This window comes from Rhopalosiphum maidis, chromosome 3 (assembly GCF_003676215.2).
Source record: "Rhopalosiphum maidis isolate BTI-1 chromosome 3, ASM367621v3, whole genome shotgun sequence".
NCBI classification, from domain to species: domain Eukaryota; kingdom Metazoa; phylum Arthropoda; class Insecta; order Hemiptera; family Aphididae; genus Rhopalosiphum; species Rhopalosiphum maidis.
The window spans coordinates 17,439,138-17,451,521 of NC_040879.1; the positions used below are offsets into that span (position 1 = coordinate 17,439,138).

General features: G+C 27.7%; 1 protein-coding gene across 1 annotated transcript; it reads right to left on the bottom strand.

Moving 5' to 3' along the window:
- Positions 1 to 1,327: 1,327 nt before the first annotated feature.
- LOC113559062 lies at positions 1,328 to 6,810 on the bottom strand. The gene is made up of 8 exons (XM_026964661.1): positions 6,772 to 6,810; positions 6,589 to 6,690; positions 5,607 to 5,660; positions 4,795 to 4,941; positions 3,352 to 3,614; positions 1,707 to 1,865; positions 1,491 to 1,567; positions 1,328 to 1,416 (listed from the first exon to the last, which is right to left on the bottom strand). The coding sequence occupies exons 1-8, from the start codon at positions 6,808 to 6,810 to the stop codon at positions 1,328 to 1,330; spliced, it is 930 nt and encodes a 309-aa protein (XP_026820462.1).
- Positions 6,811 to 12,384: the final 5,574 nt, after the last annotated feature.

The window sequence follows — 12,384 nt, forward strand, 5'->3', positions numbered from 1 at the left end:
AGAACCCAACAACTATAGTACTAGAAATCGGTTGAATCGCATCCAGTTATCTAATCTCATGCGATGTCTTACTTAAATCCGGCGAATTCATTGCGGTGAGCAAAATAATCAAACTTGTGATAACATTTTTGCTTTTTCAATATATGTAACTAATTGATATCGACACACGTGCAAACGAACGAATTAAAAAAATATATTATATTTCTAAAAACAAAGGCAAATTTTTAGAAATTTTAGAAATATTTGTCAGTGATAATTAACTAAATATGTGTGAGGTAAAAATTGGTTGTTACAATGCTACCACATAATACATTCGAATGCTGAATGTTTAGCGAGTGAAATAAGATAGTTAGTTGCCCAAGCTAAAGACACTGTGGGATTTAAGGCTTAACTGTTCCCAAACGAGTGGTAGTTTTGGTAGTTTTGTGCGTACCACCCAATTAATTTAGATAGCTTCACCTAATCTATCTAAGACTATTATTTTAGTGTTATTAATAAATGTTTTTTTTTTTCTTACATTTGAACTTATCCATCAAAATAAAACATAAATGAAATAAAACAGTGAAATATGGCATAAGGTAAGTAACAGAAATGTATTTAAAAAAATTGCTATTTTCCATCAGACTCTTAAAAATATTAATATTAAAAAAGCTAAATATTAAATAAATGAAATTCAGAGTAAGAATTTAATTTTAAAAACTTTAATTTGCTCTCCTGAAAATGATATAAACTGAATTACGTATGTATTCGTTGGCAACGTTGACTTAATTTATAACACCAAAAAAGGTCATGATGCTCTGTCTATAAAAGTATTGCAACAGGAGAGAATGAAACGACCTAACGACTTGTTAGGTCTGGGTCATCTCAAATCATAAATATTATTGTGGCCTTTCTAAAAAGAGCAAGATCAGATAATAATAAAGATGAAAGAGATGTCAAAAACAAAAAGGAGAAATAAGAACGTATAGTTCGTTCCAAAAGAGAATACTCCAGTTCTACGAACTTTTTTCCTCTTCCACCGGTCATTACCTATGCCGTATTATAGAAGATGCACGCCGCCGGACGGAAACCAGTTGTAACCTGGAGTATTCTCTTTTGAAACGGAGTATAGTGATCACGGTGATGCATCATATAAAGAACCTGAACGTTACATGCATGCGAGATGTCCCATTTAAAATATAACTTAAACTAATCAAAAATATAAAAATAATTTTAAGTAATTCTATATAAAACTTGTCAACAATTTATTAGAGGATTTATTTTCTAAGTTAAAGAATTGCTCTTATAGACATTTATCTACATTATGTTTACTCTAATTTTGCATTGGTTAATCATCAAACTGATGAGCCTTGATGAATTGTGATTTAAATTCATTATCCACATTATCAGCCAGACAAGTAGGTGGACAACAGTTTTCTGCTAAAAAAAAGGTTTGATAAATCACATACACAATGTATGATAAGTAGTTGATATTTCTGTTATTTTCTTACCTAAATTACTTTCTGCGACAATATCAAGTGTGTTTCCACACCCATCATCCAACATGTATACACCCGGTTCTTTATAACTATGTGATTACAAAAAAAAAAATATTTTAAAATGTTTGAAAAGTAAAAGAAAAATGTATGAAATTTTCAACCAAGGTGAATAAATTAACACGATTATTATAATAATTTATTGGTTTTGGATTTTTGAGAAAGAAATACCTGTAGTTGTACACCGTACAGCATTCCACTGCGTCTTCTGGTTTACAATATTCCACTTTTTCTGCCCACGGAGTTGGGAGTTTTTCCTTCGGTTCGACTAGTTTGTAGCTACATCTTTGAACGGTATTCATATCCATTCCTTCCACGGGAACGGTATAGCTATATATTCAGTGTTACATATTACATAAATATTAAAATAATAAAAATAGTAACGATTCTTAAACACAAACGGCATACATGTAAGCCACATTACGTTCAATTATTTATATAAATTTTAGTAAATACATACTGTATATATTTATATAGTAGAAGTCACTACGAGTAGTATATGATATATCACCTAATAGTATTGCCCATATGTTTGTATGTTAAAATAAACTTTAGAACAAGTATGGTTACACTTTAGCCAGATATTGTTAATAATGTTAGTTATTAAATAGTCTATTTTTTTTGTATTTTTCGTTTACCATTTAAAACGATACTAACCTAACAATGAAAACTAGCTAACCCTTAAAATTCGTTATAATAATTTTATACTGTAAATGACTTCTAAAATAGTCACTGTATAAATTTAGGTACAAAGAACAAATGACTATAATTGTTTTAGATTCTGAACGGAGTGATGAATGTATTGATTATACAATGATGTGTGTTTTTTTATTTTTGTCTGTCATCACGTTTCGGAGTAGTAATAATGCTTCGATTTTTGACTTCAGACTCTCTTTGAATAGGAAAATTCATCTAGTTGGTACTTTGAAGGGTTAAAAGTAAAAATTTCCAGTATTATTCAAAAGCGTCGGGAAAAACCCTGAAAAAATAACGAAAAAACGGGAATTTTTACGCATAACCACTTTTTGACAAAATCGATTTTTTGATTTTGCTGTACCTCAAAAACGAATCATTGTAAATACTTAAAATTTTCACCAAATGTTTATATTATAGTTATCTATTTACGATTAAATTTTCAAAATATTTTGACCTTTTTGAGCTATTTATAGACAGTTGAAATTTTCGAATTTCTAAATTTTTTTTCTTAAAATGCCGATAAAAAAAATTTGGCTATCCAAAAAATGTTTAAAATATAATACAAGGTTTATTATAAGTTGTACTTATTGTAGTAAAAAAAAATCAAAAATCGTTAGTCACATTTTTTCTTTATAAGCATTTAAAGTTCAAACATTTACGGAATTTTAGGAATTTTTAAGTTGAAAATTCATAAAATTGAAACACAAACATGAGGTTACACTTCAGTGGTATGTTGGCCAAATACTTTTTTATTATGTAAACAGATACTATTTCAGTAAGTATGTGCATTTGTTTTGTTTTGTTATATTGTTACTATTACATGTTCAAATTTTTTTTTGTGTCCCTAAAGTTTAGGAAAATATATTCTAGACTAAATAATCATTTCCGTTTAGAATCGTTTTTCGCATACAATGATACCTATCATTGAATTCAAATATAACACATTCATTATAGTGACCTACTCTTCATCTCTACTGTACAACAGAACAATAACCACTTGCCCGCTTTTTTTTAAAAAATCTAGGCAAAAAATGAAATATTGTTTAAATTTTAATGGTCTCTTGCTCGATCACACTCACGCCTGAACCTAATACTACCGGGTGGCAATGTGGTACATTACCAAGCGTGTGGTTTGTAATTCTCCATCGGCCCTGCGCACACTGGTTGGTACGATAAGTTGGTAGTAGTCAACCCAGCCATCGGACATTCAGACCGAATAAGGTTGCCTGACGGTATAATGTTCTTCCGGCGCCCGCCATCGCACGGCCCGTAGTAATCATGTTGTTGAGTAGTTATCAGCCGCATGGGTCCCGTACCCGTCAAACAGTGGTCTTTAGGTGTGATTTTTTGCACTACTGGCGCACATTGTACTGGGTAACTTAGCTGCGGTATTTAAATTACACAATTAACAATATAACTAATCAAAATAATTAAGCTTGTAAATAATATTTAATATATATATATATATATTATTTTTATTTAAAATTTTTAATATTTACCCGCAGAGATCCACTGATTGTGAATAATATTACAAATATATTTTAAATTACATTTAAATGAAATATTGATTTACTTAAACACAATCCCACAAACATTTAATATAATTGTTATAACAGAAACATAGTAAAATATTAATTTAAACTTTAAAATAAAAGGATATATCATTCCTTTATATAATAATTACGGATTTTAGTACTAATATTATAGTAAGTTGCAATTATATAGCAATTATAGAAAAAATAGACGAAAATTGTACAAGCTTAAAGTACCTTTTGATTTAAAATTTAATTAACACTACACTAAATACAGAAATCTTTTGATCTTTTTGATAAAAAAAACTCATTGTTTATATTATAGTAATCTTATTTCCTTACCGTCTATTAATATGAAAACTACATGGAGTTTAATAAATGAAGTTTAATAATACTGTTTTAAAAAAAAAATGGGAACACGTTTAAACAGCCTAACTAGAAAGGTTATATATATATATTCTAATTACTGACAAACATGGAATATTAAATGAACCTAATATTCCTTTTAATAACACCAATTTTGATAATCAAAGCTTTATAATTTTAGTTATATTATTATTACGTAAATATAACATAAATATTTTTCCTTTTGCTAATTTTGCTCAGTATAAAAATGATGTACATTAATGATGTGTTCCGAGCCGCATTTTCGTAAACAATAAATAATTTAAACCTATATTGTTCTTATTGGCTTTCGTGATATAATGTATATTTAATTTGGATTTTAAGTTATTTCTTCCTGTTTTATTATGTTTTGATATTGTAAGCAACTTTAATTTATTTCATGAACTCAACTCTGAACTCATCCTATATAAGCTAATACTTTTAGAATAAGTTCGCAATTTTTTTATGTACTGATTACTAATTTTAAATTTTAAATTTTTTTGCGGTTGCAATAAATAAATATTATTGTTATTAAAAATAATAATAAATACACCCTGTGTTATAGATGGTTAATAAAATAATAAAATCTATAATTTTCATGGAAGAGGTTTTTCCATTTGTCTAACAAATAAAAACTCTAAACGAACCTTGTGCACTGTTTCATCCTGAAATTCACCGGCCATTACTATGTGATCAGGGTGTACGACAGGTTTGGCACGACAAACGTTATGTTGGTAGAATGAACGACTGTAGATGGAGTCGTCAGTAAACCGCGCATCGCTTAAGTGTGTTTGCTGTAATAAAAATTATGTAATAAACCGTTGACTGACACATTACAGCGATAAATATATTTGGAAAAAAGTTTTAAGTATAGTACATTTGCATCAGAGAGTTGTCTTTACTTTATGTAACTTATTTTTATCTATAATTTTAAAATAGATCTTTATATTATATTATACAAAAACTCATATATATATGTATGCCTGAGTGATGTTTGTGTATGCATATATAACTGAAGTGTTCAAAATCATGTTCAGGTGTATATTTTGACTATTATTGTATATTATATAAATTTTATTTTGTTTATCTTTATTTGTTATTATTACAATTTATAAATAATTGATACCTAGTATGAATGCAATTTTAAATCATTATTTATAGCTTATGAACAAAATAAAAAATAAAATAATGGCCAATATTAAGTCAAAATAAAGTGGTCCAATTTGATATATTCCTGGTTAAGGAAAAAGTTATAAGAACTTTCGATTATTGTTTAATTTATTATTATCATTAGTCTAATTTTCCAACTTTTTATTTTATAATTGTAATGTAATATTCATCTACTCAAAGGTATGTAGTAGGTATGAATTGAACCTAATATTCTATGATTAATGTCACCAGAATTTTTTTTACAGAAAATATACATATGCATGTGAGGTGTAAGTAGGTAGGTACTTACCGTGGCAGGTATACACAGATCCGGGCGACATGGCTGGACGTATTTATATTCATTCTAGAAAAAAATATCGTATAATGTACCAAAAAACAGCTACTTAATACCATATAACATAATGTTATAATATTATGATATACAAACACATTATTAACTTATCATAATTTAATTAAAAATAAATAGTAGACTACCACCAACCGGTCATTGTAGTAGACTGTAATAGATTAAATTCACAATTATTTTTAAAAAGAATTTATTTTTATATTTATTTTAATTTTATAAAATCATTGCATTATACATAGAATACTGTGAGTTTCACTATAATAGATGTTGAAAATCTTTAGTGTAGATGATTATGAAAATATTTAAATACAAAGTATTTAATAAGGGAGCAGTGAAATACATTTTAAATTTAAATTTAAATAATTTTGATTTTTGAGTTATTTCTATAAGACATCGATATTTATATAACGTTCATTAATTTTACTTATTGCCAACCATAAAGCTTCCTTTATTGGAATATGATGGATTAGGACTATCCAACATTTTTATCTAGTACACGAACATGAGGTCCAAGAGAATAAATATCTTACTTATCCGATTCATATAATTGATCACACCAATGCAGTTTGTTGAATATGATTATTGATATTAAAAAATATTACTATATTTTAATATTTTATCAAGAAACGTGGTACCTACATACTCATCATACTTAAACATTTTAAAATGTCTCCAGTCATTAAGTCTTATTCTGATCTATAATTCTACTATTTCTAACCATAAACAATTAAGTATACATTTTTCAGAAGAATCAGATAAAAATAACAAATTTTTAAAAGTTTAAATTGTATACATAATTTTAATTTTAATGTAAACATAATCAAAATTAGAATATAATACTAAATAGAATAGAACATTTAATGCTTGCTGAATTATAGAAAATATGACAAATTTGGTTCGTTTTTAAAAAATATAGTACCTATACCTTTAATGTTTTGCAAGCTTCGATACTTTTACATCTACAATTAAGCTTGGATGGGTTGCGCAAACAACTTTTCGGAACAACAGTGTCACGTACTTTTGAACACTACAAAGTATATAATAAAATACATAGTAATAATTTTACATTGTAACACGGAATTAATTAAAATTGAATTATATTTTGTACTTCGTATGCTTTTTGTATACATTCTTTTACTTGCGCCATTTTATATTATTAGTGATATTGATGATTGTAATAAAAAATTCACTTGACTTTCAAAATAAATTATTTACTGTATTAAATGATTTAAATATAAGCTCAAAAATAAATTATTTATAAAATACCAAATAAACAAACTTAACGTTACTAGGTACCTACACTATTAACTGAGACATATAAAAGCTAGCTCGAAAAGTTGTTAAATATAGAACAACTACATCGGTCTATGCGTAATTGTAGTTAAAGATTAGTCAATTTAGTAATGACGGTTCAACCCTTTCTATACAAAAAAATATAGGCGTAGTCTCTGTGTTTGTGTCATGGTAAGCAGGAAAACATCTATAAGCTTATATTTCTTGTTTACCACATATTTCGCTATTGCTCGTCTAAAACCATAAAAAAAAAGTAATAAAATATGACCATCTAAAAATCATCATAAAACTATTATGTACAAATACACAAAAACAATATCTTAAACAGCTCGAAGTACTACTAACAAGGAAAAATCGGATTACTACATTGGGCATATCCGGATTTCAAAAATCCTAATTATTCAGATTTATTAAATCCGGATTTTGCAGATTATCCGAATAATTCGGATTATTCAACTCAATTTTGCTGATCAATTACTCTTTTTTTATATTCTAATAAATTTAATTCTATAACATATTTTTCGAACATAGGTGTACCATATTTATTTATTTTACAATTTTACCATACATTATAAATAATTGTAAATCACATAAAAAGCAAATCCATAAATCCGGATAATTCGGAAAATTCGGATAAAAATTTGAATCAAATTTGGACTTCATGCCCATCCTATAGTCACATACTCACAATTTTAACTCACCTCCACGCGCAAAATATTCTTATGTACGTCAATTATATAATATAATATTTTTAAAAATAGATATTTATTTTAAAGCAGAATGATAGTTGATATAGCATATTTATTCAAGGCAATTCAAAGAATTCGACACAATAAGATAAGTTTTATTGTATGTTTTCTGACTTTAAAATTATAAAAGAAAAAAATGGGTTTCTTAGCATATTTGTTTTTAAATGTAACATGAGTAATACGATAGAAAATATTTATTCAGAAGCTCCACAACGAAAAGGATTCAGCATAAATACAGCGGTTACCTCTATCATATTAAACACAGAACAAGGATATTCCCAATTGGAAGAGTTTTGTGGTATACAATATACATGATATGTATTTTTAATTTCCTACTTATCAACATATTCATGAAGAAATTAGTCAATATATACTTAGTATAAATTTGGAATAAATGAAAAAAGCTAGACAATCAAAAATTGTAATTAAATACAGAAACGTAGACAAGCAAGCCACAAGATCGTCCCTTGAAAACCGTAATTGCAGATGATACGTGGTCAAAAAGATCATAACAAAGCAATTATAATGCCTAGAGTCACTTCCATATTTGGATAGAATACAAAAAAATGTTTATTTGTTGGCGTTAAAACTAAAAACTAAATATTGCATTATTTGTCATCATGTATCCTAACAAAATGACCCAACCAGATCTTACGTGTATTAAAAGAATTGGGATAGTACTTCTACTTCTGCAGAGTCATGTAAATTGTATAATAGTTGAAAGATTCAAATAGAGTATTCCAATGTAGAATCTAAATATTAATTTTTGTTGTTTAATACAAGGTACAACCAATGTAATTTTCCACAACTTCATTCGATATGTCATCGATCAGATTATCAGTCAGTTTTAATATCTAAAATTCAAAATTAATTTAATCTGAATATAATAGGCTGCCCAATTCACTCTAAAGATTTACTAATCAACTGTTATGCGGAGGAAAAATTCTAACACAAATGATAAAATTCGAAACATTTAAACATTTGAAAGTGGTGGTGCGTTCAAATCAACGCCTCACAATCTGAATATTTTCAAATGACCACGGTATTGATAAAGAGGTCATTCGCCAGATGTTACACGTCGATTTATAAATGGGCAAGCTCTGTGCAAATCACTAAAAATTCAACAGTTTTTGATCAGTAGAATTATAACAACGCTTTAATATAGCTCTATTGGGTTTTTGGCTCTTTCAAAAATTAAAGGAACCAATGAAAGAACATCTTTATCAGGATGTGAAGTACATTTAACGTACTGTAACGTCGGTGTCGAAGAGTCTGACTTTTCGTGACTTACAGGAGGGTTGGGGGGCTGGCTTCCTGAAATGGGAAAAACACTGGACCGAGTGTGTTTGACTTAAGGGAGAGTACTGTATATGAGTTAGACATTTTCGTAAATCTAAAATTAATATTTAAAAATTAAAAATTCTCGTTATTTAATTGCCACACCTAGTACGTTGAGTAGTTCTTAAGATACAGCGATCAGTGAGTCAGTGGTATTTGGATTTTATATACATATTTAGATAGATAGCCAGAATTAAATCCATTTATAGTGGGTTAAAATCGTATTTTTTGTGGTTAAAATTTGTAGTATGTCAACTTACTTAAAACTTACTTACTACATTAAGAAAATTAAAAGCCAATATTTATCAGCTACCTATTGAAATTGTTAAAAATTGAAGTTAAAAATGAACTAAAAAAAATTCAAGAGGAAGGACACATCACTAAACTAGATTTTGAAACTAAATGTGATAGTTTTTATAAAATCTACCATATTTACATTTACAATTGGTCTGGATGGATCTATTATAATTCCGAATTAAAAGAGTTATTATGGGTGACACTCACTCAAAAACAATTATCACTTGGAATAATAAAGCATTCAATACGATTTTTAACTATAACTTATAACATGATTTATATTGACTAAAACCATTTTTTTGAAAAATTTAAAATGTTCAAAAATATTTCAAAGAACAAAGTGAAGAATGACATAACATATCACTTGAATAACGTTAGTTATCAGCTTTTAAACATTTTAAAGAACTTAATATAACATTTGATTATCTATTAATAGTTATTGAATTTTATTTTTCATTGCCTGGGTCAAATACAGCAGCGGAACGCGTGTTTTCATTAATAGATAGCACATAAAACAAAATCTCGAAATAAATTAGATGTAAATTTACAATCACAATATATTTAATAGTCTGCTATAATTTCTCAAAAGTAATTGTTATTTTATTAATTCTTAAAAGAAAAATATTTTAATAGCATTCCGAATATTTTATTCAAAATACATATTTTTCAAACGTGAGTATTTATTCCAAATATTTTTTAAAATTTTTTTACCAAATACTACCTATTATTTTCAATCACAATACGTAATTATTTTTATAATGTTCTCAGTCATTTACACGGTATCTTATTCAAAACGTATAATATCAAAATTCACTTCACTTTGAAATGATCAGTTGCCATGAAAAAACAGAGGGTATAACCAATCATTATTAGGTGTTTTGGTATACATATACAAGATACATATTGTGAACATCAACAAATTAAAATTAAAACAAAACATTTTTATTAATATTGTTGTATTACTATTACTATTAATAAATGAAACTTTTATACATTACCGGACACCCCTTTTTGAGGGGGGGGGACTTAGTCATTTTTTAATGAAAAAAACAGTATTGAAATCAGAATTTGGGGCTTGAACTTAGTTTTCAAGTTATAAGCCTACGAAGTTAAATGGTTTTTCACAATTCTCTTAAATAGCTAATTTAATCAAACTACATGAAAGTGAAATGTGGTACAATGGTCACATATATCAAATCTCTAAACATATCGTCCAGAGTTCAACACCAAACACGTCGATGCCACAATTTTTTATAAAATTTTTCGAGTTTTTATGGAGATTCCCGAGCGGGGTCATTCGCTTGCTCGGGTAATTAAAAACAAAAATAGGTATATTTATATTTACCGGACACCCTTTTTTTTATAATTTTTTTTTTTTTTTTTGAACTAATGTAGTACACTGAAAACGATGGTGAAGTCCACCTAAAGTAGAACACAAAGTTAAATTAAAAACGTATATTTGTCGCAAAAAAATTATATAAATAACACATTTAATTAGGTTTACTATTTCATTAAAATACCATAAAATTATAGATTATGTAGTAAGTAAGTAAGAGTAAGTAGTAAGTACATTCAACATAATAATATATATTTGTTGCACTAAATTATCGAAACATTACATTTATTATTTAAATCCGTATAAGTAAAAAATGTATTTCTTGACGCAGAGACTGGAATGTTTGGCATCTTTTTTGAACGCATTTTAAACTTAAGTACTCACGTTGTTTACCAGAAACCATCCGTTTTTTTCTGATCACAATTTTTGTTTCGGAATCACATTTTTTTGGCGTTTCACTGTAATTTGGAAGTTAATTTTTCATCAATTATTTTATAAAATTCAGACGAACGCGTTATAGATAAACTCCGGCCAACGAATAATTTAAAACTAACGGATCCGGGATCAGCAACATTGCTAATGACTCGTTGTCATGTTGTAAATATCATTAATCATTATCGCAACATAATGAATCCACCGCGACACTGCGATAATGTGAGTATAATAATAATATAATATAATATAATAGTAGGTAATAATAATTGTAGATCACCAACTACATCTAATATAATACCATAGATCACCTGATACACCTAAAACGAGGTAGTAGATCACCTGCTACACGAATGTCTCATCGTCTCAATTTTAAAACTATTGTCATGATTAATTGTGATAATAATCGGATCCAAAATTTCGTCTTGTAAACCTTTCTTCATCAAATCATTTTCTTGAATTTAGTTACATGTTTAGTACATTTTGCCCAATTCTCTATTTGCATTTAAAGACTTATTTAGTATATACCAAAACTTTTATATCTGCCATTTTGAAAGTGTTATTTTTCGACGACTATAATTGACTTGCGTCCAGATTAATTCAATCAGATTGTGTTGATAGTGGCAAAGAAGAAACATTACCACATTATGGCCGCTTTGAAATGCAATTTCATCAAATTTATATATTTTTTTTAATTGGCATCATCAATTTGACTTTTTACCGCAATTCACATAATCTTTCTGTGGGAGAAAAGTCCACAGACCTCTTTGTAACCATTTTTTACCTACATTAGTAATGGTCCAGTATGCGACCTACAAAATATGTTACTCGACTTACCGATAAGATCTAAAGGGTTTCTTTATTGCGATTATTGTCGTTATGGACATTTTATTCTATTTTATTATAGTTCTCCAATATTTACAATCATTAATACTTACCTTCACTGTCCTCAGCCAGTAAAGTTCCAATTTCACTCATGTGCATTCGTTTTGTGAATTTTATTTTGTGCGTTTAATTCTTTTCTTTTGACTCAACATGACATCTACTATTGGTCACCTATAAGAGATAAAATGACATGTATTCAATATTTAAAAGTTCTAGGGTTATTACTGGCCAATAATCCGATGACACGCATAAAGATTAGGTTTAGCGATTTTTTATCGTTGAAAAATGGAACCGAGAAACTTTTTTACCAATTAGGTATTAAAAATAAAATAAAAACTGGAATGGTAATTTATGATGATCAATAGAGAGCATACTCAACATTAACTGCTCA

Excerpts from the sequence above, each read along its gene's own strand:
- LOC113559062 (XM_026964661.1), bottom strand. The coding sequence starts at position 6,810 with ATGGCGCAAGTAAAAGAATGTATACAAAAAGCATACGAA. Across the intron at positions 4,942-5,606 it reads ATCTGTGTATACCTGCCACG|CAAACACACTTAAGCGATGC; the intron begins GTAAGTACCTAC and ends TTTTTATTACAG. Across the intron at positions 3,615-4,794 it reads AGGATGAAACAGTGCACAAG|CTAAGTTACCCAGTACAATG; the intron begins GTTCGTTTAGAG and ends TAAATACCGCAG.